Here is a 27,820-nt window from a genome sequence, read left to right as displayed (position 1 = left end):
ATTACATCAAAAACATGAAATATATGTGCAAAGATGTGATCCTTTATCACTTGGTTTCTTACATTTTGGGACCCAAAATAGACGAAATTGCAAAAAATCGACGATTATTTTCATATTTTCAAGAGCTAGAATGGAAGTTGTCTCTCATTTCAGTTCTTGGCAGAGCCATTGTCCTCGACTGCAATAAAAGAGAAAATTCACCGTCATAAAAGTCTCTTAGTGTATTTTCACCTCAGTGTTTCCCAACTGAAGGGTTGGCACTGAAGATGAATGGTGAGACGTTTTGGCAGAGTTACTGACTAAACAGTTATAGGGGAGGATTATATTATGTTATATGATATATGTGGATAGCAGACTGACAGATTTTGGCCTCTGATGCAAAAGCAATTGAAAAAACATACAAAACAAACAAAAATAACTCCAGTCTGTCAGTGAAGGATGAATCTACTGAGTCCACCTTCAGAAATCACTGATGTGCTGATGTCTGACCTGCAGCCCAATAATCAGCTGTTTGTATTATTTTGTACTGTATGTACTGTGTATAATGCAAAAATGTGGCCATGCATTATGTCCCCAAATATTAAATGTGTTAAATACATCATTGCTGTGGCATGAAAAAAAAAAATGTGTTGATGACAATAATGCCTAAAATGCTGATATAGGCTGGAGGTATTAACATGCTGTCTGTCAAGGTACATTTTTTTCATTTTTACTTTCAATAATCGTGTGAGAGTAGGCATCCGCGTTTGAAGTGATGGGGACGGGATATCTCATTTTGGAGCAAAAGTCACAAGGAAACAACACTGTGATGGTGTGTTGCTGCTAGGATTTGGTGTATTTGGTTGAACCTCGATGTTGGGGTGACAGATACAGGTTAAAAAGGTAAAAAAAAAAAAAAAATGTACATTTAGTAGTCTTGAACTGTCGCAAACTTCCATGGTCATAGTGTGTTAGAAAAACAAAACAAAACAAGGATTTCATGGCTGAAAAAAAGCATTGATGTAACCACTGATCTATAATAAAAAAAGTGTACATAAAGTCATAGATTAGCACCATGTTGCCTATAATGTCACTTTGAAAGCTGTTAAATTGCAGGATTTATATATTAAATCTGATGTTTTCAGTGGTTTGAAGTTTTATCACCATTTTCCAGGAAGTAAAGTGTTTTTCTGGAATTTATTATTAAGTAGGTGTGCGTGATGAAATGGAGAATCAGCCACTGAGGTGAAAAAGTCATTTCACTGTACAAGTTTTTATGCACGTTTCAAAAGGACTTCAATCTAAAAGAAAGACGTCAGACACTTGCATTTTGTGAAGAAACCATCCCTTTATTTGGTGTGAAGCAGTCCCATCCAAGTCAAGGTCAAAAGGGTTAAAAACAGTCAGTGCTCAAATAGACCAAAAAACCAGAGTTTCTCCACACCCTGCTGGCTCTAGTGAGGGTCGGGGGTCAGGGGGAGGGTTACAAAGTAACGGGCGCGGACGTTTGAGCCGCCGCAACCAAAAAAAAAGTGAAAAGGGTTCCACAGAAAAAGAAAAAAAAAATAGTAACTTCACTTTACTCCAAACCACGTTCACTGCTTTTACTGACACACTACAGCAGTACCAGGACTTTCTCTGGGAGGTAAGACGGGCACGGGGTGGACTCAGATTAAAGGTGTACGGGGATATATGTGTGTGAGGATGTGTATGTGTGTATGTGTGTGTGTATGTGTGTGGTGGGGTTGGGGGGGTTACTGAGCTCACAAATGGGGGCAAGCGAAGGGGAGAAAGGCTTGGGTGGGGGGCATCAAAACCACATCAATGACAGTTAAACAGAAAAACCATGTTATTTTTCTTTTTTTTCCCAATTAAATGAACAATTTGAATTGTTTTATGACTCGGGGAGCGTGAGTGGGCCTGAAGTGCTTCCCCTCCTCCCTCTGTGTTTGTTTGTTTGTTTGTTTGTTTGTTTGCTGTCTCCATGGTGATCACCGGTTACCACAGAGTCTGCTACCATGTTGTTGTTGATGATGTTGCCGCCACCTCCGCTGCTGCTGCCCTGGTCTTACTTGGCGTTGGCGGAGGTGCTGAGGACTTTGCGGACGGCCTGGGCGATGGCGTCGCGGTCGATGCCGAAGATTCGCAGCAGCTCCTGGGGTTTGCCGCTGCGGGGCACCTGGGACACGGCCAGCCGGTGGACGCTGAAGCCGGTTTCGTTCACCACGGCCGAGCACACGGCCTCGCCCAGCCCGCCTGGGGAACCACACAGCACAGAGCAGTCAGAGCTACTTCCTTATACTGTTTCACTGACATGAAGAACCAATATTAGACTTTCATTACATATCAGACACTGGCCAGTCAGTTTTGTCCAGTGCTGATTGGATAGAGGGTCCTCCATGACTGCAGAAACATTAAAATACCATATCAAACCTGCAATTATGTTTTATTTGCACATTTTATTTCTTCCCTTAAGGGTGCACTTTTAAAAAATTGAATTCAATGGGCCCTTTAGACTCAAATGACCAAAAGAGGTGGAATATGCACACAATTTGACAAGTCTAGGTGATAGTAAAAGTTAATTTTTTTCTATTTACACATATCAGTGATTTTGCACAGTGAACCTTTAACTGTTCTTTTTTTGAGTTTTGGTGATACATGGTGGTTTAAATGTTGTTTCAGAGGCTGTTTCATCGTGTCTTCAAAAACATATTCTGGGGAAAAGGCAAAATACTGTCACTTTTTTTTTTTTAACCACAGCAATAGTCAGTTTGACAGGTGCTGACTGCTGAGCATCACTACCGCCATTCAAAAGCCTGTATCGGTTTTATTTTACTCCACACACACATCCGCGCATCCAAAATGTGTTTAGGGCTTTTCTAGCACAGCAAGTGAAAAGTTACAGTTGCAAAATGTAAACAAGTTATTTATTTATAAATCCTCTGTGGGTGAAAGTATATAGATGCAGACATAAATAGATAGACAGCTGTCATGGATGCTGCACCGTTTGATGCACACCTAAACAGTGAAATATTGCGGCAGTTTTGCTCCTCAAAAAGATTCAAATCTTATTCTGCTATCCATACATCCTTCCCTCCTTCTCTCCTTCCTTCCTTCCTTCCTTCCTTCCTTCCTTCCTTCACCCTACCTGCTCCCCTCTTCATCTTCCGCCCTGCTGTCGGATTAAATCACTCGCACCTCCACAGACGATTGAGCTCTGTGCTGATGTGATGTGGAGAGACAGGAGTGACGACGCCCTCCCTCCGCTTTCTCACTCCTCTTCTGTCTCACTTTCACCCCCACGGTCTCTCCTCCGCTTCCTCCCCCTCTTCCCTTCCCTCTCTCCTCCGCTCTTTCCTCTCCTCTCACCCCCTTCTCCCATTTTATCTCGCTTTCTCCCTGTCACAATATCCTCTCCTTCTCCTCCTCCTACACCACAACTTTTATTTATTTATTTATTTATTTATTCTCTTTTTTACTTTCTCCGTTCCCTCCATCTCCATCTCCCTTTTCTCTCTCTCTCCTCCTCCTCCTCCTCCTACTCCCTTCATACTGTCCTCCCCTCCATCATTTCTTATTGACTGACCGTCAGGCTGACGAAAGAGCAGAGGTCTCCAGCATCTCTCCATCACTTCTATTTCATTTATTTCTCACTCCCTCCTTCCTCTATTTTCACACCCCTCACTTGACTGACTAGCCAACAAGGGATGTGTGTGTGTGTGTGTGTGTGTGTGAGCGAGAGAGAGAGAGAGAGAGAGAGAGAGAGAGAGAGAGAGAGAGAGATTTCCAACTACTCTACAACCCCTCTCCAAACACTATCCAGTCCTTCTCCTCCCCTTTTTTCTTTTCTTCTTTTTCATGGTCGATTGCACAGATTCTTGACGCTTCTTGCTTATAATTGTAAGATAATTCTGTTTTGTTTTGTTTTTGTTTTTTTATCCATAAATGCACTCAGAACTGTTAATTTTGTCATAAGAGTAGATTTTTGATATATTTAACTGTTTTGTTATCAGATTGTTCAAATAATGCTTTGGCAGTTGCCCATTAAACAAAAAAAAAATAATTATTATTATATTGAAAATGTTGTTATTTTCTGTCTCTGGATTTCATTAATTATATGGTAGCCTGCTGATGTACTTTTCACTCTGGGCCCACTGTTCTGCTTTCTGTGTTTCTATGCATTCTTTATTCATTATGGATCAGCCTATTTCTGCATTTGAATCATTTATCTGTCATTGCATTTTAATAACTTATTGTAAGGCTTTAAAAGCATATGAATGATGTACTGTATATATTATATGGATCACGACTGATCCACTTGTCCGTATCACAACTATAACATGTCTGCTATTTGATGATGGTCTAAATGATAATTATATGCTGTACATGATGAGCATGCTGAAGTTTTTTTTACTCAAAATACATTGTTTGCGCTGATGCTTGTACTTTCAAAACTATGTTTAAATTAATAATCTAATTTTATTAATTGGGTTGTGTGGTCTAACATTTTCAGTTCTTTGATTTTTCCTGCAGTTGACCAGCTTACACCGCGGCTGTGCAGGAGATAAATACTTTTGAACTGAACTGAACTAATAGAGAGAAAGTTGCCACTCTCTGCGTCTCCTTTCACATCTTGTAGTTTGTGTTGATACGGGAGCTTCCATACTGCTGTGCTGGAAATTAATTTGATTAAATGTCTTCAGTATATCGAACTCGAGCGGCACAGAGGAGGCGGGGGGGCGGCCCTTTGTTTGGGCCGAGGACAAAGCGTGGGACGGCACTGTACTCTCCACACTGTGCAGGCCATTAACCCATCTGTGCCCCCCTCCTCACACACCCCTCCTCCATCTCCCACCCCCACCATGGACACCCATTAGCATCCACCCCCCCCCCCCCCCCCCCCCACTGTGAAGTCACCACACAAACACGTATATGAGCGCACACACGAACACACCCATCCCCTAAAATGTAATGTTCCATGACAGCCTGTCCTCATATCCCCTGCTAGCATGCCCACACACACACGCACACACACACACATATACGCACAGCATGCTGCCAACCCCTAAAGCCAAACCCACTGACGCCCCCCCACCCCCACCCCCTCCCCAAATGGACCCTGATACCACTTATGGCTCAGACTGGACCCCCCGCCCCCATCTCTGCCGCATGCTCACCTGCCATAATCAACTATTTATATGAATCTATACATGTGCATATGTGTGTGCATATGCTGTATGTGTGTGTGTGCATGTGTGTGCATGTGCTGTATGTGTGTGTGGGGGCTCTGAATGCACTGACCAAAAAAAAAAAAAAAAAAAGAAATCATGGCACTGTCGCTCCCATTCTTTGTTTGGCTCCATCATGGCCGACAGTAGAAGACAAGGCGCAGCCACATACAGGATGGCGACAACATGCAAACACGAAGGGACACACACACACACACACACACACACAGCCATGGTGAGAGAGAGAAGGAACGAGACGGAGAGAAAGAGAGAGCAGAATTTTGGACAGTAGTTGTTGTCAGGCTGGTATGTAGGTCAGCGCGAGCCCAAAGGCCAGAAGTGAAATTAAGAAACCCTGACAGGCACTCCTGGCTCCTCCTCCTCCTCCTCCTCTTCCTCCTCTACCCTTCCTCTAGTCTCACACTCTCTCTTCTCTATCCACATCTTTTTTGCCTAGTTTACCTCTTTTATTGGTCCTTCCATTTCTCTTTCTACATCACCCTCACCTCCTCCACCTCATCCTCCTCCCTTGCATCCCTAATCTTTTTTTCCTCCTCATCTCTCTCCTCTTTCTTGTTTTCCTCCTTCCACGTTGTCCTCCCCGCGCTCCTCTTCTTCTTCGTCTGCCCATGCTCAGACTGACTGTGGCTGCCTCCCCCACCCCACCCCACCCCGCCCCGCCCTTCCCCTCTTGTCGCCCGACGTACAGAGGTCCTTTGCTGCTCCCGGCTCTCGTATTCATGACTTGATACGCGGCCAAACAAACACGAGAGCAGACGCATAATGTTCCCTGTCCCTGCTGGTTAAAGCTCCTCTGCTGATGCCTTGGACTCCCCAGAGATGTGACTGAAATTATTTAAACTGGATTTCCTAAAACTGCAGATTTATATATCTGAATGGTAGTGCTGCTCTATGATGCTCTGTGATTTAGTGCCATATTTTTATGTCTCCTCTTTATCTAATCTTACATGGACTCTAAGCTCCGTATGTCTTAGTCCTTATTGCTCTGCTGTCTGCATGAGTGTTTACATGGAGGCTCCTGTTGCAAAACCAAATTTCCTTTTCTTAGGGATAGTAAAGTTATCTTGACTCTTATTTGTACTTTTTGTATATTGCTGTATATTGTATACAGGTTGTTCATTGTATATAGGAATGTCATATATTCTTTCTATTTTATCTTTATTTTTATTTTATTATTTTTATTTATCTATTTATTTATTTTATTTTATTTTATTTTATTTTATTTTATTATTGTTATTATTATTATTATTTTAATTTTTAATTTTTATCTTTTACTTGCACAGTGCTGGAGTTGTTGCAATTACATTTCACTGCTGCTGTACCTGTACATTCATGCATGTGACAAATAAATCTTGAATCTTGAATCTTGAATCTTGAATCTTGATTCTTGATTTGGAAGTATCATTAAAGTTATTACAGAGTTTCCATGTACATGCTCCCAAGCTCACCAAGTTCACTTTTGAGGAATTGAGGGTAGCCTACTGTTAAATTTCTATCTACTCCAAAAAAAAAAAAAAAAGTGATATTTAAATCATTTGTGCATCTTCTTTGCAACAAAAACATTTATGTTACTTTTCAAAGTAGCATATGCTAATGGAAATATAATTTCATGACACATAAGTTGTTTTTAACATATTCAGCACTGAAATGTTATAACAAATGATGCACATATGTTCAAAACACAGCTTTCTGGAGTGCTGACACCCATTTATTCCTGGCATTTTTGAAGATTTTATAAATGGTTTAAAATGTGCCATGGCTTGTAATACAGCTTGAAATACAGCAGCTGGTTCCTGGCTATATTGTTGTGCTATATTTATGCATTTAAAAAAAAAAAAAAAAAAGAATATTTACTGGCAGTATAGATGGAATAGAGAAAGGGAACAACATGTGACTAAGGTCTCCTCTCAGATTTGACCACATGATGTCTCAGGTGTCATGCACCTTATCGAACTGGACCAGGACGCTCTGAATTATAATATTTTTGGAAAATAAATAAATGATTCCAGGCTGGTTTTTTTTATCAGTGTAGGTATAATTTTTCGAAACGTCCTGCTGTGTGACCGCTCACCCTCATAGTAGTGGTCCTCCACCGTGATGATGCGTCCTCTGGTCGCCCGGGCGTTCTCAATGATGGTTTTGGAGTCCAGGGGCTTGATGGTGAACGGGTCAATCACACGGATGTTGATTCTCTCTGAGGGAGAAGACAGGAAATGATACTATAAATAAACAGCGGAGGAAGTAGAGATGCTGCTCAGTCCTGTATGTTACTGACAGACTCCACGCTCAGTGTCTCTCACTCTCAAGTAGTAACTGGGAGTCCATCATGTGCAACGTGTTATGATTAAGCCAAGCAACCTGATTGGTGAAAGACAAACTGAAGCCATGCTGATGTGAGCCATGCTTTCTTTCTTTCTTTCTTTCTTTCTTTCTTTCTTTCTTTCTTTCTTTCTGTGTACCTTTCTTTAGCTGTTCGGCAGCAGCCACAGCCTCGTGCAGGGTCACTCCTGCTCCAATCACAGTCACATGGTCATCATTGGTTTTGTACACAACCTGGTTGGCATGGGAGAAGACGATTTATACGGATTCCACAATCTAACCCACGTGCTAGATTAATTATGGTATTTTTTTTTTTGATGAAGATGATGATGATGATGATGATGATGATGACTATAATGATGGGATACATGTGAGGTAAAAGAGCAAAGAACAGTTTTAAGAATGAAATAAAACAATCTGGAAACATCTTGGACTGACCTACTTTTTTATCCAACTAAAAATCTGTGTTGAATCCCAGATGATATTAATGAGCATTTAGCTATAATATGTTATTTAATATCCGTGTCAGCTGCATTTTGTCTGATATTAAAGCTTTGTAGAGTTCAGTTATGCATCAACGAGCATTAGTGAGAAAACCTCAGCGTTTAGTATAATTAATATGTGATGACAAATTAATGATCCATAAGGGGAATTTGGTTACTGCAGCAGCAATTAGTAACAGGATAAAGCAGAAAGCAGAAAATGTGAACAGAGCAAATTCTGTTTACACAAGAATAAAGCAAGTGGAAGGTCATATGAACACACCGCACCTGCATTTCAAACATTTAGTAGAATAACATGAATTACAGGAGAAAGTATGAATTATGATATGTTACTGTTATGTTATATAGGATCTGACAAGGAGGGCACAGGAGCTGTACATGCCAGCGTCTCAATTAAAAGCTTTTCTCACCTGGAGAGAAAAGTCTCTTATACGTGATGTGCAAAATTCCAGTTAAACTCAAACCTAGCACAAAAAAAAGCTTGTCTGTGGCTGGTGGATTATGAAAAATGTTACAAACCTTGGCCTGTCCAACATGGAAGTCTTCGTTGCTGTTGTAGAGGATGTTGTTCTCCGGGCGGCTCGTTCGGATGAAACACAAACCCTGCAGGAAACCAGACGAAAACACTCTGCAAGTGTCTTCACTTTTAGCACACAGACTCAGCCTCATACTTCATACTGATACTGGCTTTGACTCGGTCGTAAACACATTTGGTAACAACCATATTGCAATTTTAAGTGGGTTAAATTCATTGCCGTTGCACTTCATTTCTTGTGAACATTGATCCAACATGTTTGTGGTTGTCTTTTATATTATTATTAAAGGTATCATTGCATAATGAGCTTGAATGCACCAATGATAATACTACTATCAGTGCTGGTGTCAATAGCACCAATACTGCTAAAATGGGATATTATAAGGGAGGCTAATATCTATTACCAAAAGAGCTGAGTAACATATCAGGAATAAAAGCAAACTGTCTTATTATTGTCTATTTTTTCTGAACACAGAAACAAATCATGGGGAAAAGGATGCTCTTATAACATTTATTTTGTCCAGTGACTTGAACTAATGGTCCAAGCCTGCACTATTCATTCAAAGTAGTGGATTGCATCAGTTGACACTTAAAGTTTTGGTGTTGGCATTGAAAAAGCGATATAGTGCATCTGTAAGTGTAGGTATTATTTTATTATAGGTTTTATAAATGAGGTTTACCTTTGTGTTAGCGGCCAGCTCCACAGCCTTCTCAGTGGAGACGCCGTCGCACGGGTAGAAGACGGTTGCCGTGGGGATGGCTCTGAACATCGCCAAATCTTCCAGACCCATCTGAGAGGGCCCGTCCTCACCTACACACACACACACACACACACACACACACACATACACAATACTGTGATGCAGTAAAGAGTATTACTGCAGGTTGAAAATGAATTCTAGTGGACTGGCATGCATTGGGTCTGGCGGCGTGGGCATGCTGTGTACCTGAGGAGGTGGAGGAGGAGGAGGAGGAAGAGGAGGTGAAGAAGGAGGAGGAGGTGAGAGAGAATCAGGCCGCGCTGCCCCCACTTCCATGACACAGAGACAGAGAGAGGGAGGGAGGAGGGGACGAGTGCCGATACTGGACGTAGAGGATGGGCAAACGGAAGAGGTGAAGAGACGGAAATAAAAAGGGAAAACAAGTTTAGGATTCAGGGAAATTAAAACCAAGAAATACAGAGGAGAGGGCAGAGATTCAGTCCACTTTAGTGAAGTTAAAAAATTGCAAAAAATATGATCCAAAAGGGACATCATGCTCAACATTTTAACTTCAATTGGGGTGAATTTGTTTTAGCAATCAAGTTATTTATTCAAAAAAATATTGAAGTAATGGGCTGAATCCCTTCAAAAGAGGAGCAGTGCTGAATTTGAGGTAAGGGAGGTTGTAGTGAAAGGAGATGTGGTCAAAATAAAAGTCACAGTGAGGGAAAACTACATCTGTTTAGGGGGTGAAAGGTCACTGAGGGTGGCGTGTGATTGGTTTAACTCAGAAAAACAGTGTTCCTCAAACCACAGATTGCCATAATCCTCAAAAATCCATCCTTGCAATCCAGAAAAAGTTTCCCTGAATGTATGACTGACAATGTAATTTTTGTCTTTCTTCTCTCATCTGAATGCAACATCCTCCCCTACTGCGACATGTGTTATAATACAGAGGATACAAGATGTTGCTGGGGTCATTTGACTTCAAAATAAGCCACAAGGGGTCAAATGTCACTGAGCGCAGGCTGTGATTGGTGGAGAGGGACCAGGACTGACCAATAGAGACGCCGCAGTGAGAGCCGCACAGGTTGATGTTGCTCTCGGAGATGGCGGCCATGCGGAGCTGGTCGTAGGCCCGGGTGAAGAACGTCGCAAAGGTGCTGGCGAACACCACGTTGCGGTCCCGCGTGGCACAACCTATCGCCACGCTCACCTAGAAGACGAAGAAGAGGAAGAAGAAGAAAAAGAAGAAGAAGAAGAAGACAGCGCGGAGAGAGAAGAGGGGAGAGAGGAGGAGGAGGAGGAAAATGTGAAAAAGGCTATTAGGAACAAAAGTATAAGTAGTTGTAGTTACAATAAGTCTGTTCATTCATTGCATCAGTGCATTCATTATTCAACTTTCAATTTAACTGCACTGATCTGACAAAATAAATTAACAGAATAAATGGCTCTGAACTTGTGGTGAATGGATATAAAATGCTTTGAACTGAATCATTCCCTATTCTCAAAAAAAATTTTTTTTTACAACATAGTGTTTAAGAAATTCTTTTTTTTTTTTTTTTTTTAATATTTCAGAAGAAATACCATAGTCTTCCTTTATTGCATGTGACTATGTGATGGATATATGCTTTTGGTTAATAGCACTGATTCAAACTGTTGACTCACATCATTGCTTACAAACTTGAAAAATCTTAAATCAGATCAACAGGGGGATATGGAATCAAACTGAATTTCTGTTAAGCAAAATATTAAGTTTTAATATATTTTTCCTCTGGTGCCACTTACCTGATTGAGAGAGAGGAGAGGAAATGAGAGGAAGAGAAGGAGCAGAGGGGGAAAAGAGGAAAAAACAAAATAAAAAGGAGGAGAGGAAAGATGATGTGAACTTCAGGTCTGCCTTTCAGTGAAATAAAAAAAAAGACCTTTCTCTCCTTGCATGAGAATCTTGACACACAGCGAGAGCGATGCCATATTATCTACAGTCATACAACAGGAAATTGGATAGTTTCACTGTTTTCATAGGGGGAGATGTTTCATTCAGCATGCTTGATTTCCTGTCCTGTTTCATGCCCGGGGGCGGGAATCGCTGTTACCTGATGCCAAGAAAGAGTTCTTGGTTCTGTTAGTGAAGCTGACGGACGTCAAAAGAAAAGAAATAGACAAGCGCAACACTTTGGCTGTGTTTTTTTTTTTTATTTTGTTGAAAGATGTGGCATAATAAAAGAGGGAAATGATGTTGAGGGAACATGAGTGATGGACTTGCTGGTGGAGATCAAAATGCAGCAGCTGAGGCTTATTCCTGTGTTGTGCTTACATTAAGTTGATCTCGGATAAGAGCATTAACTAACTGCCTTAGTTGTAAGCAGCCTACTAGTCAGCATAAACCATCATTGTTGTCATTTGGGAAGAGGCCTCAAAAGCCCACAGAGCGTAATGACAAAGCACTACCTGCCCGAGTCACTTAATGTTTCATGTGACAGCCGGATGATGAAGATATTTAATTAATCCAGATAGGGAGCGACCTGTTTTGTTGTGTGCGAGTCATCGCCGGTCCCAGCAGGACCTGACGAAGGTTCATTAGCTGAGATAATGATGCTGATGGTGATGAAACGGTGATAATAACGCTGACGGTGGTAACGCGAGCGCCACACAGGGGACGGACGTTTGTGAGTGCGCTAATGCAAACAGCAGCAAAACCAAAGAAAGATTTCTCTTGTTGATTCAGATCAAAAAGTGAATCTGCATTTCAAAATATTTAGTAATTTTGCGCGACATAATGCATCTGATATTTCATCTATTAGCAAAAGACTGGAGATGATTGGTCTTATGTCAGTGGTACAAATGGATGGATATATCGGGACTAGACCAATATGTGGTGACTGGGTGTCAGTGTGTGTGTGTGTGTGTGTTTTGATTGCTCACTCAGCCTTTTAATCCTCCTGGTACTAACCACACTCTTTACCGTTGAGTCTGGGAAGCTACTTAATTAAATGAGGCTGATAATTCAGTCGGTAATGAGGAGGTTTAGTTTGTGCTGACTGGTTGTTCAGTGATGCCACTTTACTCTGATGAAGTGTGTGTCTTCTTTGGATCATTTCTTTTCTAACCAAACACCAGCCTTGCCGTACCTTGCAATCAGGACAGTATTTATCAAAAAGAGGACCAACTCACTGCCCGAAAGACTTCGACTCTCGGCTGCGGAGCAAAAGTCAGCCGGCCTACTCGTGTTTCTTACCATGTTCTGCTCTGCGATGTAGCACTCCACGTAGCGGTTGGGATGTTCGTTCTTGAAGAGCTCGGAGAAGGTCGAGTTCTTGGTGTCTCCGTCCAGAGCCACCACGTGATCGTTGTACCGGCCCAGCTTGGCCAGAGCCATGCCGTACGCCTTCCTCGTAGCAATCTGGCCACAGGTAAACAAACCAGTCAATCAACATGCTACAATAAATGATAATCCACAGATAAAAGCAGTAAGTAAGACATCCCAACTTGGCCAAGTGTGTGATTTATTCCGTCATCACAGCAAAGTGAAAATAATGCCATCAGACTAAAGGTCAGTGATAAGCTGCTAAGACAATTTACTAGTTTGATCCATCCACAGACAGATCCACAAACACAATCACAGATTAAAGATGTAATCCACTATGTATTTGTCCATCAAAAATGTGTATATTCATGTACAAGCTTAAGTCTTATAGATGAAGAGTACTTTTTTTAGACCCACCATCTCTAAAAATGCAGGTGGAGTTTACTGACTGCAAATATAAGTAAGACATTTGCTTTTTGTTAGACTGCACCAACGTGAAATCTGTGAAAAACAAGTGGAAATTCATCTGCAGCCACAAACTGCAAGAGCCACCGGATTTTTTGGATTATCAACACGACCCAGTTTGGTGCAGATCGTACCTTGTCTCCAGGTTTGTAGCTGGGCGCGCTTGGCATGCGGATGTTGCGGATGCTGACGGGCGGTGCGTCCTCGTTGGGCGGTGCGGGGTAGAGGCGCTTGCTGCTGCTGACGATGCGGCTCTGCAGCTCCTTGATGACACTCTCGGCCATGTCTTTAGGCAGGGGCTTGCCGTGCCAGCCCATCTTATCCTCAGCCGCTGAAAAACACGCAACAGTTCAGGACTACGTTTGAAAGAAGTCTTTACATGCTGTCTGCAGATAACAGAGTTAAAGTTTAAGCTTTTAAAGACCCATTAAAAATAAAATTCAGCAAAATATAATACTGATTTTTGGACAAATCATCTTTGCTTTATTCAAATAAGCACTGCAGGTAAGCATAAAGGTAAAGACTATATATTGCGTCCAGTGCAGAGGTCAGCTTTGGGCAGAAATATGGTCACTTATTAATTGAATTATTATAGTATAATGGTATTATTCTGTTTGCTTTAGGTTAGATAATGACCTAAACATGACTTTTTCCACAGATCGTGGTCAGAAAAGTATATATAAAGTGTGCTGGGTTCATCTATAATCGGCATTTTTCCAGTAAGTGCAGCAGGTCAGTATAATGGCAGTATCAGGTTCAGTGTGCTACGAGTTTTTAACATTAGAAATGATCACTGTGATACATGAGAACCTGGCATATTTTGACAAAAAACTTAAATATTAAAAATTAAAAATTTCAGTTCTATTGTGTAATATATAATGGCTTCAAATAAACATATGCTGGGCAGGGGAGGCTTAGTAAAACACTCTTTGTAAGGTAAGGCTGGGGCTGAGGAGATAAATACCTTGTCAAACACATAGCTGGTGCCGAGGGCTGCAGCACATAACATGCATGTGTAACATTTAAGCCTAGCCTGTGAGCCTCTTCAAAATGTCATACACTTTACATCATAGCTAAACCATCAGTTTGCCACTGGAGTGTCTCCATGCCGTCATGGTAAAGTAAGAAACTTTAAATGAAAGCACAGATTCAATGGAAAATATATAAATGTCATATTCTGCCTGCCCTCCTGCATACCTTTCGCCTCTGTGTTCATGTGTGCACACATGCAAACATGCAGAAAATAAACCACCGCCAGCTGCCACACTCATAACAATCTTCCACTTCAGCGGCTGACAATAAGCTAATTTAAAGGTCAAAGGTTGAGACGAGGGCTTACGACAACAGACACATACTGGGCATGGTTTTTGATGCAATCTGATATATTCAAAGACACACTTAAACACACACTCAGAGGCATGCACACATTCTCTGCTCTTACTCTTAAAACAACCTGTCTCTTCAGTTGCCGTGTCATCTTCACCCTTTAATCTGGGCAGCCAAAAGAAAAACAACTTTCTCTTTTTTGCCCTAACCTTCTCTCTGTGTGTGTCTCTCTCTCTTGTTCTCTCTCACACAAACACACACGTGTGCATACACACTCCCCCTAACCTTATCACAACATTAGGACAATGGGCTGTTGCTGGGAGTGTATGCTACACATTCTGAGGGATTACTGAGCTGCAGCAGCTAAGGCACTAAAGCACTGCAGGATTACAGCGGGTTAGGGAGCCTCTGGACCTGTGGCGAGGAGCAAGGACGTTAAACAACCACCTGACAAAAATATTACTCCCATTTGTCGTCGTTTTACCTTGTCACCATTCACCGAGTACTGGAGCAGTTTTGATCAGTGTCTATCATGTCTCTTGATGTGTGTTATCACAGATTACGCTGGGTTATGCTGCCTGGGATATGTGATGTCCTGTGATGTCACTGCTTTACAACCTGCCAGAAAATGTGAAAATCTCCAAAATGAGATTGGCAAACTTGCAAACCTATGGATTGATGGCAGAAATGAAAACTAATAATTATTTTTAATGGGAAGAAGGTAAATTAGGTCTATGCTTGACACTTCAACAGACATTCTCTATAATGAGTGATTTTTTCCCTCCAAAATGGATCTATAATATTTTGGAACAGAATTCTTCATATACAGGTCAGCATTGTGCTAAAATCCAAGCAGACATACAATGGTGCATGATTTCCCCTGAACCACCGGGTGTGTTGGATTTCTGTACCTGGGATGCCCTTGCCCTTGATGGTCTTGGCGATGATGGCGAGTGGCTGGTGGCGGGGCTGGCTCAGCACCTTACACAGCTCCTCCACACTGTGGCCGTCCACAATGATGGCATGCCAGCTGGGAAAACAGGGAAGAAACAACTTTAAATACAGTCCTACTTTTACATTTTTTTTTTTTAAATGCGGAAATGAACTCCTGTTGACTCCTAAATGCATGTTTTATGCAGGCCATGTACAGTCCCTGCACTGCAGCAGACAGCCAAGCTCAACATCAACCAAAAATGAGCAGGTTTTCATATTATGTTATTATAGTATAGTTAAAAAAAAAAAAAAAACAAAAAACATATCAAACTAGCTTACAAAACAGTGAACTGGTATCAGAGAGATTGACTATTTAGGCCCAAATTTCACCAAACAGTACCCTTTGGAGCTAATAGTAACTATAGATGCTGTCTCAGATTTCAACCTGATGCCTTATTTACACAGGTTTTCAATGCTGATGCAGGTTGTCCCTCCAGAAAACACACACAAACCAAAACACACATGCTTCAAAATACGCAAAAACAGACAGACACAGGGACGTCGCACACATTCAAGCATTCACTGTCTCCCTTCACCCATCCAAAAACGTCCTGTGCACCCCCTCCAGCTCCCGGCTCACCCGAAGGCCTCACAGCGCCGCTGGTACTTCTCCACGTGGTGCTGGAGGGGCGCCGGGTCGCTCTGGCCCAGCCTGTTGATGTCCATGATGGCCACCAGGTTGTCCAGCTGGTAGTAGGAGGCGAAGGCCATGGCCTCCCACACCGAGCCCTCAGACATCTCCCCATCACCCAGCAGGCAATACACACGGTAGCTGCGGGACAGAAAGAGAGGGACTCAGTGTTTCTGACTGAACTGTGGAGCAGAAGACTGATGTAGTGAAAGAAACAGAAACACACATACAAATACACGTATAAACAGAAATGCATAATGTTGAATATCTGAAATGTTTTGGAAAATTGTGTATGAAAAACATCATAGAGAGGCAATACAGGAGTGTGGGAACATGGGTACACTCCTTCATAGGCTATAGACAGAGTAGACAGACAGATAGATAGACAGACAGATAGCACCAGGATCATACCATAGTCTATTGTCTCTTACAGAGGTAAGGGGTAATTTTCCATAGCACAGTGGTTTTTACTTTCAACACACCCTCACATTTTCTGTACTGTGCATCTCCTCCTATAGGACTCGATTTGACAGCTGACCCTCACACCTACACACACACACACACACACACACACACATGCATGCACAGAGCCCCCCCCCAAACCCTCGGTAGTCGCTCCCCGTGGCGTAACAATTCCTGACAGCTTTCCAGTCAAATAGACACATTCTCATTAAAGCTGGAAGATCGGCCGAGACACGGCGCATTACACCACGCATTCCAACTCAGGGCAGAAAGAACGACACACACAGGAGAGAGGAAGAAAGGAATTCCAGAGACGATGAAAGAAAGGGAGAGGGAAAGAGGGAGAATGAATGAGCGAGCGCCGATAGACGGAGGGCGAGATGAACAGGAAGCTGGATTCAAAAAGCTTTTTTCCAGAACTATTCAAGATGATACTTTGATACACCCTGTGTTTGGAAAACATCTGTCTCGTGTTCATCATTAATCACCTGCAAAATACAGTGACTTTAGCCTAAGTGAGAAACTCAAAATTTAAGATAGCTTTCAATAGTTGTTTTAAAATGATGGATGTCTCAGTTTGAAACAACACTCGTTATGCACTGAGAACACACCATGTTCATTCACTTTTTTTTTTATTTTGCATGTAACCTTGTGATTTATTCTCTCTAAAGATGTAAAATCTGTCTAAAAATCCCATTACTCTAAGTAGTTACCTCATCAAAACTCTAGTCAGGAGTGTGACGTCAGTGATACAAGAACTGAAACACTTCAAGGCTCTGGGTTAGTTCAGGTTTTCACACAAATCCATTTTTTCTTCAGTGCCACACTTTGTGAAGCCAAATAACACCTGCTGTGACTCAAATGGCCTTCAGATTGTTTGGTTTTCACTTAAAAAGTATTCCTCGAAGTAGCTGCTTAATTATTCATGTGTATTTATGACTGCAAACATAATTTTTTTTAGGAAACGCAATGGAATACAGTTATATTTTTGTATTTAGAATACATAATGCTGTTATAGGTTTCTGTTACAACCCAACACTACGCTAATGTTTTTAAGTGAAATGTGTCTCTGACCAGGATACGGGAGGAATATGCAATAGTCGAACTACTTTGTATAACACAGACATGAAGCAATGCTCATCTTTATTCAGTTTGATGCAAATCTTTTGAATATATGCAACGTGCAGAGACATACAATGGGTTTAGAGCTTGTGATGAATGAAATCCATTGTGCAGTTTTTGTGGACGTGGCCAAAGGTGATAGTAATAGGCTATAACGTCAAGAATAAGCTCTGCTGTCAGCACAAAATACACACATACCATCACACAGCCAAACACACACACACACACACACACACATACACACATATACTGTATAGTCCGAGGGGGCACTGTAACCAACTGTAATCCTGGCAGCGCTTTAGTGCTTTAGCTGCAGGAGCTAAGTAATCCTTCATAATGTGACCACCACCCCCGCAGGATTTACCAAAGATTTCCTCTCTGGGTGGAGCAGCAGTGCAGCAAGCATGTAAAAGATGATAAGGTGGTCTGTGTGTACTGTGTGTGCACAGCCAATGAGAAAATACTTTAACACTTGAATATGTTGATGTTATGTTTTGTGACATTTTTTGGGTCAGATGGTGCATGAAATATGTGTGTGTGTGTGTGTGTGTGTGTGTGTGTGTGTCCCTTCCGCCTCTCTTTCTCTTTCTGGAAGGTGAGAAAAGCAGATCAAGACAAGGTGACACTCTTTGCAAACATCCCAAACCCGTCCAGCTATCACACAGAAGCATGTTAAACACACAGGCACGTACAAACACACATGCACACGCACATGCACACACACACACACACACACATGCACAAACGCACATGCACCTCAGGCTGTTTTACACACATCATTTCACCCTGATAACCTAAAAACTTTCAGTCAATCCACCAAGGCCTTTTAACCAGGTGACGAATTGTATAGAACACCGCATCTTATTAGATCAAATATAACATCAAACACGGCTTATTTATTAATTCAAGCAACCGCTGCATATTGAACCAGACCCACATAATGCATACAGAGATGCACAATGTCACAACTACTGTTAAATGTATTGAACGGGTTCATTGATGAATCATATCTTATAATCCCCACTCTGACTGAAGCTGTTGGGGTTATTTCATGCAACAAATCATAAAAACCATATCATAAAAACACAACATATGGTACTGTTAACGTATTTTAAACAATGCCAAAATCCACCCAGCAGCACTTGATCCAGAGGAGGGGGAAGGGGTGGGGTGGGGGTGGGGTGTGTTACTATCAGCCTATCAGACAGCATTCGGCAGTTTTCACTTCCGATGTGAGGAAAGCGGCGCAGCGATGCAATGATGCCGTCTTCTAAGTAAATGTTGAGGCGCAACGTTGCAGCGAATTAGCCTGACAAGCCGCGCTGTGCACTGGGAGGGAGATCAAACACACACACACACACACCACAAACACACACACATGCTCACACAGTCACTCACATATACAGTACAATATACAAAATCAGACACGCAGGCACATATGAGCACGCATGCATACACACACAACACAGGCAAAGCTTTTTCTTTTCTTTTTTTTTTTGGATGATAGGAGGGGGGAATAGTGAGGAGGAGAGATAGAGAGATCAGGAAGGGAGATCTTGCATGTGTGTAATTATTAGAGCAGAAGAAATTGAGTGCACACAAAATGCAGGGAGAGAGAGAGAGAGAGAAGCCAACACACTATGTGAGTATGGCATTCCCTGGCTGTTTTTCTTTTTTTTTTTTTCACTGCATGTGCCGTGTGTGCAGGCTGAATAAAACCAAACCGCCATTGTTAAGACAGCCTCCTTCTTTTCTGTCGACAATAAAAAGCGCCCGAGTGACACCTCTCTCCCTGAATTCCAAAGTTTGGCTCAGATGTTTCTGTTTCCCGTTAATTTTCAATGAAAAAAAAAAAGTGAAGTGGGTGAATATGCTGTGTCATATTATGGGCTGCACAACTCTCTCTCTCTCTCTCTCTCTCTGTCTCTATTGTTGGACAGAAATCCACATGGCCCTTTCTAGATCGCCGTACAACAAAGGAACGCCGTGACCCTGCTCACACTCAAAACACAGAGCAGAGCACCACGGCTGTGCGTTTCAGTTCTGGCAGTTTATCATGACATGACAGTTTGCTCTTTGCTGTGAATATGTTTAAGACAGTTTGAGCGGGAAGTGTAAAAAAACAGCTGTGGAACAACTGGCCAAAGATGTGTGTGTACTGGGTTTTCCAGTCATAATTTGACTGCACATTATTTTAAAATCTAAATTACACCTTTGCGACCTGACACACTGCAAAAACTCAAAATCTTACTAAGAATATATGTCTTATTTCTAGTCAAAATATCTCATTACACTTAAAATAAGACATAATCACCTCAGAAGTAACTTGTTTTTAGACAATTTTCACTTGAAAATTCATTTGAAACAAGTGAAAATTGTCTAAATATTTCTTAGGTGATCATGTCTTATTTTAAGTGTAATGAGATATTTTGACTAGAAATAAGACAAATATTCTTGGTAAGATTTTGAGTTTTTGCAGTGCAAAATATAAACAAAATTAAGCCGCCACAACACTGAAGACCAAACCACAGAAGCACTATTACTCCTGATTCTGGTTTCTATATTTCAAATACACACAATACACTGTATAAATAAGACACCTTTGAAATAAATGCCTCCAATTTGCAGAGGTCTGAGGTGAGACTTTGTTTTATATGTTTTGTCTCTCAGGCATGTTTAAAGCCTACATGAAATTAACTGCCATCACTTTTACTTTCTGGAAAACAGTGACCTCATGCCAGAGCATCCTGTTACGACAGGAAACACATAAAATCAAGGAAGAAAAATCTGGCTCTTTTGAATTTGGAAAAAAAAATTCCCCACCTGCTGATTTTGACCTGCAGTTGGTCCCGGTCATATCACGCTGACCAGATAGCTTGATCCCCCTGACTTTCTCTGATCTGATTGGTAAAACTGATCACAGGTCAGCTCTCCTGCTCTCTGATTGGCTGAGTAAATGTCAGCACAGAGCAGGACTGTCAGGGAGGGTTAGATCTGCAGGTCCAGGTTGAAATGTCACATGTCAGCAGAGTTTACTGCTACACAAGGTCAGCAGTGTATTCTGTGTGTGTGTGTGTGTGTGTGTGTGTGAGAGAGAGAGAGAGAGTGTGCACATGTAGCACATGCACATGCACCTCTGTGTGTGAAGAATGAAGCATGCAAGGTTGTTTTACTTGAGCTGTCCATACACTTCAGAGGGGCTGCATGAAGTCCAGTTTATAACCACGGGCTATTTGTGTACGTGTGTGTGTGTGTGTGTGTGTGTCTTACCTGGCCTTATCAAAGTACTTTCCAGTGTAGGCCATCCCACAGGCAGCTCCCAGCCCGTGACCCAGAGACCCAGTGGCCACATCCACAAACTGCTGCTTCTGTGAGTACACACACACACACAGACAAACACACACACACACACACACACACACACACACACACACACACACACACACACACACACACACACACACAGATGTACACAGTATTAGGCAAACCACATCTTTTGTGTCACAGCGTCTGCAACAGATAAAATTTGCAAGCACAGGAAGCATGAAATTAAATTAATAAAAGAACAGTGAGTGGCAGCTTGGTCACAGTCACACTCACTGTGTGTGTGTGTGTGTGTGTGTGTGTGTGTGTGTGTCGGTGACAGGGCGCATGTGAACACTGGCTGTCCTTAAAGTCTGCAGCCGAGGAGAAAGGAGCAGAGCACAGACCGTCTCTGTCACACAAAAACATCTTTGTCACAGCTGTCCTGCCTGTACACAGTGTGTTTTCTGTGTGTGTGTGTGTGTGTGTGTGTGTGTGTGTGTGTGTGTGTGTGTGTGTGTGTGTGTGTGTGTGTTCACGCTGTCTACACGCAGAATGTGCAGTGTGTGTGCATGTTCCGGAGTGTACAGTACATGTGTGTGTTTACACTGAAGCGCCTGTGCTCTGTCTTGTTTCCATCGAGGATAAAGGAGAAGTGTCAGACAGGGATGATGATGTGACATCCTAAATGACTTCATTCTTTTCATTTCAAGCAATTTATTTCAATCTTCTTTTTTTATTTTTAAGTTCATTTGTGCTGGATCTACCTATACCTTCAGCTGTGTACGGATCACTATGACATATGGAAGGATAAATGCCTCTACCTTTTCCTAAAACTTTTTTTTTTAATTCCAAGACGTGTATTTCAAATCCGCATGTTACACTGTGTAAATACAACAACCTCAAAGTTGCTCTAAAATTTATTTTTTCACTTTGACGAAGCTGGGCCAATGACTCCTATGGGCCAGTGTTCCCCAACCCAGTCCTCAAGGCCCCCCCTGTCCTGCAGGTTTTTGTTTCAGCTCTGCTCTTTCACACCTGGTCCATTTAAGGGCTTCATGCTGATTGGTTGAAGCAGATCTACCTGAACAGGGCGTGCAGGAAGATGCATGGGCCTTAATTGGGTCAGGTGTGCAAGAGCAGAGCTGAAACCAAAACCTGCAGGCAGGGGGGCCATATAGGGGGGAAAAGTTAGGACAATTCCAAGGGCCCTTGCCTGAAAGGGGCCCCCAAAAATAGGTAAAAACTAATATAAAATTATTAAACCATCATCGAGTAAATATATAGTGGTCCCTCGTTTATCGCGGGAGTTACGTTCTAAAAATAACCCGCAATAGGCGAAATCCGCGAAGTAGTCAGCTTTATTTTTTACAATTATTATAGATGTTTTAAGGCTGTAAAACCCCTCACTACACACTTTATACACTTTTCTCAGACAGGCATTAACATTTTCTCACTTTTCTCTCTTGTTTAAACTCTCAAAGTTCAAACCTTCATAGAAAAATAAGTCCAGTATTATAGAATGAACGCATTCTGTACTGTACAGGAGACACGGCACGGAGGTGGTCGGAGCTGTAGACAATGGTCTACAGTCCCTTAGCCAATCAGGACGCAGAACACAATGCGCTGTAAAAAAAAAAAAAAAAAAAAAAAAAGCATGCAAAATTGCACTAAAAAAAATCCGCGAAACTGCGAGGCCGCGAAAGGTGAACCGCGTTATAGCGAGGGACAACTGCATATATATATATGATATAATAGAAATGTTGGAGTATCCCTTTAACTGCTGGTGTGTTCCTGATACACACAGCCTGGTATGCAGAGTAAGCCTTCATGCCTAGAACCTTCTGTGCTTTCCTGTAGGTGGTGAGGTAATCAATAATGATCGGTTCCTGTGTGTGTGTGTGCTCTGTGTCACTTCCTGTCCTCACCGGCACAGGGTGGCCCTCCAGGATGGAGTCGACCTTGCGGAGGTTGAGGAGCTCGTTCTCCTTCAGGTAGCCCGTCTCCGCCCACACGGCATACAGCACTGGGGCCGCATGACCCTGAGGAGGCAGAGGTCAAAGGTCAAAGGTTAGAGGGAGAACAGCACTGCAGCGGTAGCCAGTCGGTATCAAGGATGCACAATTCATGATCTGAAATGTGGGAGTTGCTGCTCAGCCTCACATCACAAACAGACCCTGATTTACCTGGAAGCTGAAGTCATGACTCTTTACTTTACTCTTTATTTACTGGGCACCGGACGATGGCACCATAAAAACAACAAATGACAAATAACAGTATCAAGATAAAGGTTCAGTAAGATCACAGCGACTGACAGATATCAGTCACTGTCCACATCAAAACCCACAAAACTAAAGGCAGCTGAAGAATTAAAGTGTCCAGAAAGCAGGACTTGAGCTGGATTCAATTTGACTGTAATTTTTTATTTATTTTTTTTCCTGTTGCAGGGAAAACCGCCCAACTCTGCAGATATGACAAATTGAAATGGATTCCATGAAGTCGACAGAATTACTCAGCGATGGAGCGAATAAAGCCGGATTAAATTGGGGAATCAGCCGCAAGCTCTCCAGTGAACTAGTGCCAATCCAAGCCATTTGGACTTAAGCAGAATTTAGTGGCCATTTTAGATGCATATTGATGTTATATTAATGTACAGGGAAAGGCCTTATGATACAGAAATCATTGTTGTTGCTCGTCATTGGTGTGTATACATGTCTGCATTCTCATGTATGCACTGCTGGATCCCAACTGAGGCGATCACCACTGAAGTTCCAGGTGTGTGTGAGTGTGTGAGAGTGTGTGTGTGTGTGTGTCACCTTGGAGAGGATGAAGCGATCGTTGTTGGGGTTTCGAGGATCTTCAGGTCGGTACTTCATGGTATGGAAGAAAAGCACTGACATGATGTCTGCCGCACTGCAGCATGATGTCGGATGGCTGGAACACAAAGATGGAGAGAACACACACACACACACACACTCTTATTATTGTTGCAGCATAATAGCTAATGATGTGCAGAGGAGAGATGAAACTATAAGTTATTATTACATAAAAGCAAACTTGCATGCTCTCACACACCGAAATGAACTTTTCCATTGTTGATATATAGGCCTATTATACGTAATGCAAACACACACACACACACACACACACACACACACACACACACACACACACACTAGTCACAGGTAAGTGAACTTGACTGTGCATTCTTATTTCTCAGTTCAAATCAGTGGACACACTAAGAGCACACCAAAACACAGAAAACACAAAGAAAAGGAGGCAGAGATAAAACAGAAAAGACAGGCAGAAAGGCAAATGGATAATCAGCAGTAATCACTTTGACTGCCTGTCTGTCTCTCTGCCTGTCTGCCTGCCTGTCTGTCAGTCGGTCGGTCTGTCAATCCCGTCCTCTCTGCCCTCTGGTCGTTGTGTGGTCTGATGTAGTGAGTTAATTCATGCCAACCCATCTGTGGTAGCAGAGTTATGTAAGGCAGACAGTGAGCTAGTCTGATTGACTTTGTCAGGGTCGGTCAGCCGCTAAGTACATATACAGTGTAGCTCTCTCCCTCCCCCTCTCCCACACACACACACACACACACACACACACACACACTGCACCCTCTCTGTTGATCAAAAATACTAAAGCCACCACAAAAACATAACTGACATCTTTAGAGTGCTGTTATAGATTAAAAGGTTATAATGTTGCACTGAATGTAACACAGATTTTGGTTAGAAAAGTGTTTATGTTCTCTATGTTACTTTTTTTTTTTTTTTTAACATGCCCATAATACCTCCATTTCCACTAAGGCCACGCTTGGTGAAGGCCTTTTCTCTATTATCCTGAAATGGAAAATGTGAAATGACAAGGGAGTTATGACTGAATGAAGGTGACAGACTAAATAAACACGTGGGTAGTGTGTGGTGTGATGGATGATACAGGACAGAGTGAAAAGATAGATGATATCTAATTTATGGATGATGTGAGAAAATTTAAAATTGATCTGTGAGAAAATGATAAAATTAACAAATAGGATTAGGATAGAAAAGCAGGTCTGGCCTAAATTCTCTGTTTTCCTGAACATAATTCAAATATAATAAACTTGCTTGTCTTGTGCATAGGTCTCAGAGGTAGCCCATGTGATGTGATGTGATGAGATCAGACTGCATGCAAAAGCAAAAAATAAATGGAATGTCTCCTGTGTCCCTGGGGGATAATTCTGGTTTAGTGTAATTTTCTAAATATTTTAAATGACGGAAATGTGTGCGTGTGTGTCCAAGAAATGCCTGAGATAAATCCAGAAATTCCCATCCATTACGCCCTATTATGAATCCCACATCCATTAGAGAGCGTGCACGTCCCCATCACGACCTCCTCGGTTCCCTGCTCTCCTCCCTCCTTCCTTTGGGAACACTTCCACCTCAGCTGCGGGTTCAAATGGACTTTCTCAAGGTAGCACACATTATCTTAATCTGTCTGGTACCAGTTTTATGTGCTTGAATTTTCACGAACTCGCCACCAGGGTCCCATTGTAAAGCATATAGAACAGATGTCACTGAGGTTCACTGTGTGCATTATTTAGCGACTGTATAACCGATGCACAGAGCTGTGCGGCTGCATTTGCTGATCAAAGCATGTGATGGTTGTATAACCAGCTGACACGGTATTTACTCTACATTTTAACCAGGCCTCCTAGTAACGTGCAGCATTTCCATAAACACAGGTTTTATTTTGAAAGCTGTGACAGGAAGTCCTCCCGCCACCCAACAACTCTGTAGTCCGAGCGGCTGTGCACTGATCTGTCCGTGCACGCAGGCGCGTCGGGTCGGCAAGAGCGCGCGTCGCTCCGTCGGTTCCATTTCGGTGTCTCTCAACTCCACGTCGGCTGCGGACATCGCATGATGCACCGACTCACTTTCTGCTCTGCTCCGCTCTTACATAACCGGACAAAGACCACTAGGAGCCGGGGGGAGAGAGGGAGAGCGGAGCGTCGGTGCACCTGCAGCAATTCATGACCGAATCCCCAGAACCCGTGCATTTACTTTAAAAATAACATTTGCATGCGCAGTTGTGCAAAGCAATTCAGCTTGTCCGTTAATTGTTTCATGTCATGATGCTAAACTAAACACGGGCCTTAACGTGTCAGGTAAATTAACTTTTAATCATGCACGTCAACAGCTGCCCTGTCAGGCGAAATGCGTAAATTGCGCACACGCTATGTTGGCACAAATGTTCTTTGACGTTTACGCACTGTGCAAAACAAGTGTTTTGTTTACTAAAATGTCCCCTGTTTGTGCAGAGAGTATGATTATCACATGTTATTGTGTTTTGCACTCTCATAAACCCGTAGCCTACAGCTGTAGCTGGCGTTGGTCTTCGCGGTCCCCTAACACGCGATTACCAGAATGAAATAGTGTTATGTTTTGTCCGATAACGAGACTACAGTTTATAAATTCAAGTCCACGTCCCTCCTGATGTAAACAGATAACAAGCCTTTTAATTTGTCCTATAATAAACCAAGAAGTGCGCGGCTCCTACCGGCCCGGGACACTAACGGCGCGTTTTATCTTTATCTAAATCTACCGGTTCGTCGCTCCGTCCTCATTCTCTTACCCGCTGCCCGCTGCAGTTGTCGCCTTGATGGAGTTGATCCGGAGCCGGGTGGCGATGTTCCTGAGCGCCTGCACCGTCTGCTGGTCCGGTTTGTGGTAGTCCTCCATCTGGCCGATGCACCAAAAACACACGCACGCCGGTAGAGATGAGATAAAGAGTTAAAAGTCCCCGGTCTGACGCGAGAAAGCAGCTGAACGCGCGGCGGACGATCGCAGGGGTTAAAAAGACTGTCTTGCTGAACCTGCGTTGGAGAGAGAGAGAGAGAGAGAGAGAGAGAGAGAGAGAGAGAGAGAGAGAGAGAGAGAGAGAGAGAGAGGGAGGGGGAGAGGGGGGCGTGTTCGCAAGCAAAGCCTATGAATATGGCTAATCTAGAGCTAAAAGGAGACTACAGTTACTCTCCAAACAGTCACGCATGAGCACATCCAACAGCAGGAAAGCTTTGGGCTGAGACCAAGGCCACACACACACACACACACACACACACGTACGCACGCACGCAGGCGCGCACAAAGCCCTCCTTCCCACGCACTCTGCTCAGGAGCGCACAGGTTGAATCTGCATAATCCAGGAACGCTTCCTTTCTGGAATGAAAATTACATGGGAAAAAGGCAAGAGAGAATAATTTAAGCAACTGAAAAATAAATCTGCAGAATGGGGCTGCCACTCCTCTGAACAGAAATTAATTAAGGACAACTGGAACTGTAAAATCCCTCTTGCACAGACGAGATTAAAACATAATTTTAGTTTCTTCACGAACTACCACTTTCACCATTTAAATGCACATATTTTGATCTGTCTTCACAAAGACAGAGGGTCCATATTCTTACTATAGTCTTTACTCCACAGTCATGTGGCAGATGAGGAGGAATATGTACCAAAACCCCATCATCATCATCATCAGCAGCAGCAGCAGCAGCAGCATCATCATCATCATGTTTAAAAAAAAAAAAAAAAAAAAAAAAAAAAAGCCTCGTGATTTTTCTGTGTATTTCGGTGTTGCTGTTGTCCTTGCACCTTGTGTGCCAGTGCGTGCTGTGAAACTTTAAGCTGTCACAATATCTCTGCATCAACCTTGCCAAGACAAATTCCTGTCCATTTACTTGCACTTGGCAGTCAAAATTATTTTGATATCAAAAAAAAAAAAAAAAAAAGTAAATAAAGCCTGAACCACTGATAGGAAGTTTGGCTTTTACCACGATCACATGGCACAGCACAGGCACACCAGAATTTTCCATTTACCTATATTCTAATGTGCACGTCATTTTTAAGTCAGTATGACTGTTAATGTTTAAACTGCATTCAGTGAGGGTT

At 42.4% G+C, this 27,820-nt stretch overlaps 1 protein-coding gene across 1 annotated transcript; it reads right to left on the bottom strand.

Annotated features, from left to right (window-relative positions):
* Positions 1-1,307: 1,307 nt before the first annotated feature.
* LOC115362370 (transketolase) lies at positions 1,308-26,616 on the bottom strand. Its single transcript, XM_030056270.1, has 14 exons — positions 26,510-26,616; positions 23,712-23,829; positions 22,824-22,937; positions 20,863-20,960; positions 15,958-16,149; positions 15,296-15,414; positions 13,193-13,389; positions 12,525-12,689; positions 10,346-10,502; positions 9,266-9,396; positions 8,570-8,653; positions 7,688-7,781; positions 7,300-7,422; positions 1,308-2,235 (listed from the first exon to the last, which is right to left on the bottom strand). The coding sequence occupies exons 1-14, from the start codon at positions 26,614-26,616 to the stop codon at positions 2,048-2,050; spliced, it is 1,887 nt and encodes a 628-aa protein (XP_029912130.1). The 3' UTR covers positions 1,308-2,047.
* Between the last annotated feature and the right edge of the window lie 1,204 nt (positions 26,617-27,820).

The sequence above is a fragment of the Myripristis murdjan genome, chromosome 7 (genome assembly GCF_902150065.1).
Source record: "Myripristis murdjan chromosome 7, fMyrMur1.1, whole genome shotgun sequence".
Lineage (NCBI taxonomy): Eukaryota > Metazoa > Chordata > Actinopteri > Holocentriformes > Holocentridae > Myripristis > Myripristis murdjan.
The sequence above is the reverse complement of the archived record's forward strand: the minus strand, read 5'-3'. Positions and strand labels throughout refer to the sequence as shown.

What these genes read in the sequence shown, in the direction of transcription:
- LOC115362370 (XM_030056270.1), bottom strand. Translation starts at nt 26,616, where the DNA reads ATGGAGGACTACCACAAACCGGACCAGCAGACGGTGCAGGCGCTCAGG. An exon ending in AAGTACTTTGATAAGGCCAG is followed by an intron (nt 16,150 to 20,862) that starts GTAAGACACACA and finishes TCTGTCCCGCAG; the next exon opens with CTACCGTGTGTATTGCCTGC. An exon ending in AGCTGGCCGCTAACACAAAG is followed by an intron (nt 8,654 to 9,265) that starts GTAAACCTCATT and finishes GGTTTCCTGCAG; the next exon opens with GGTTTGTGTTTCATCCGAAC.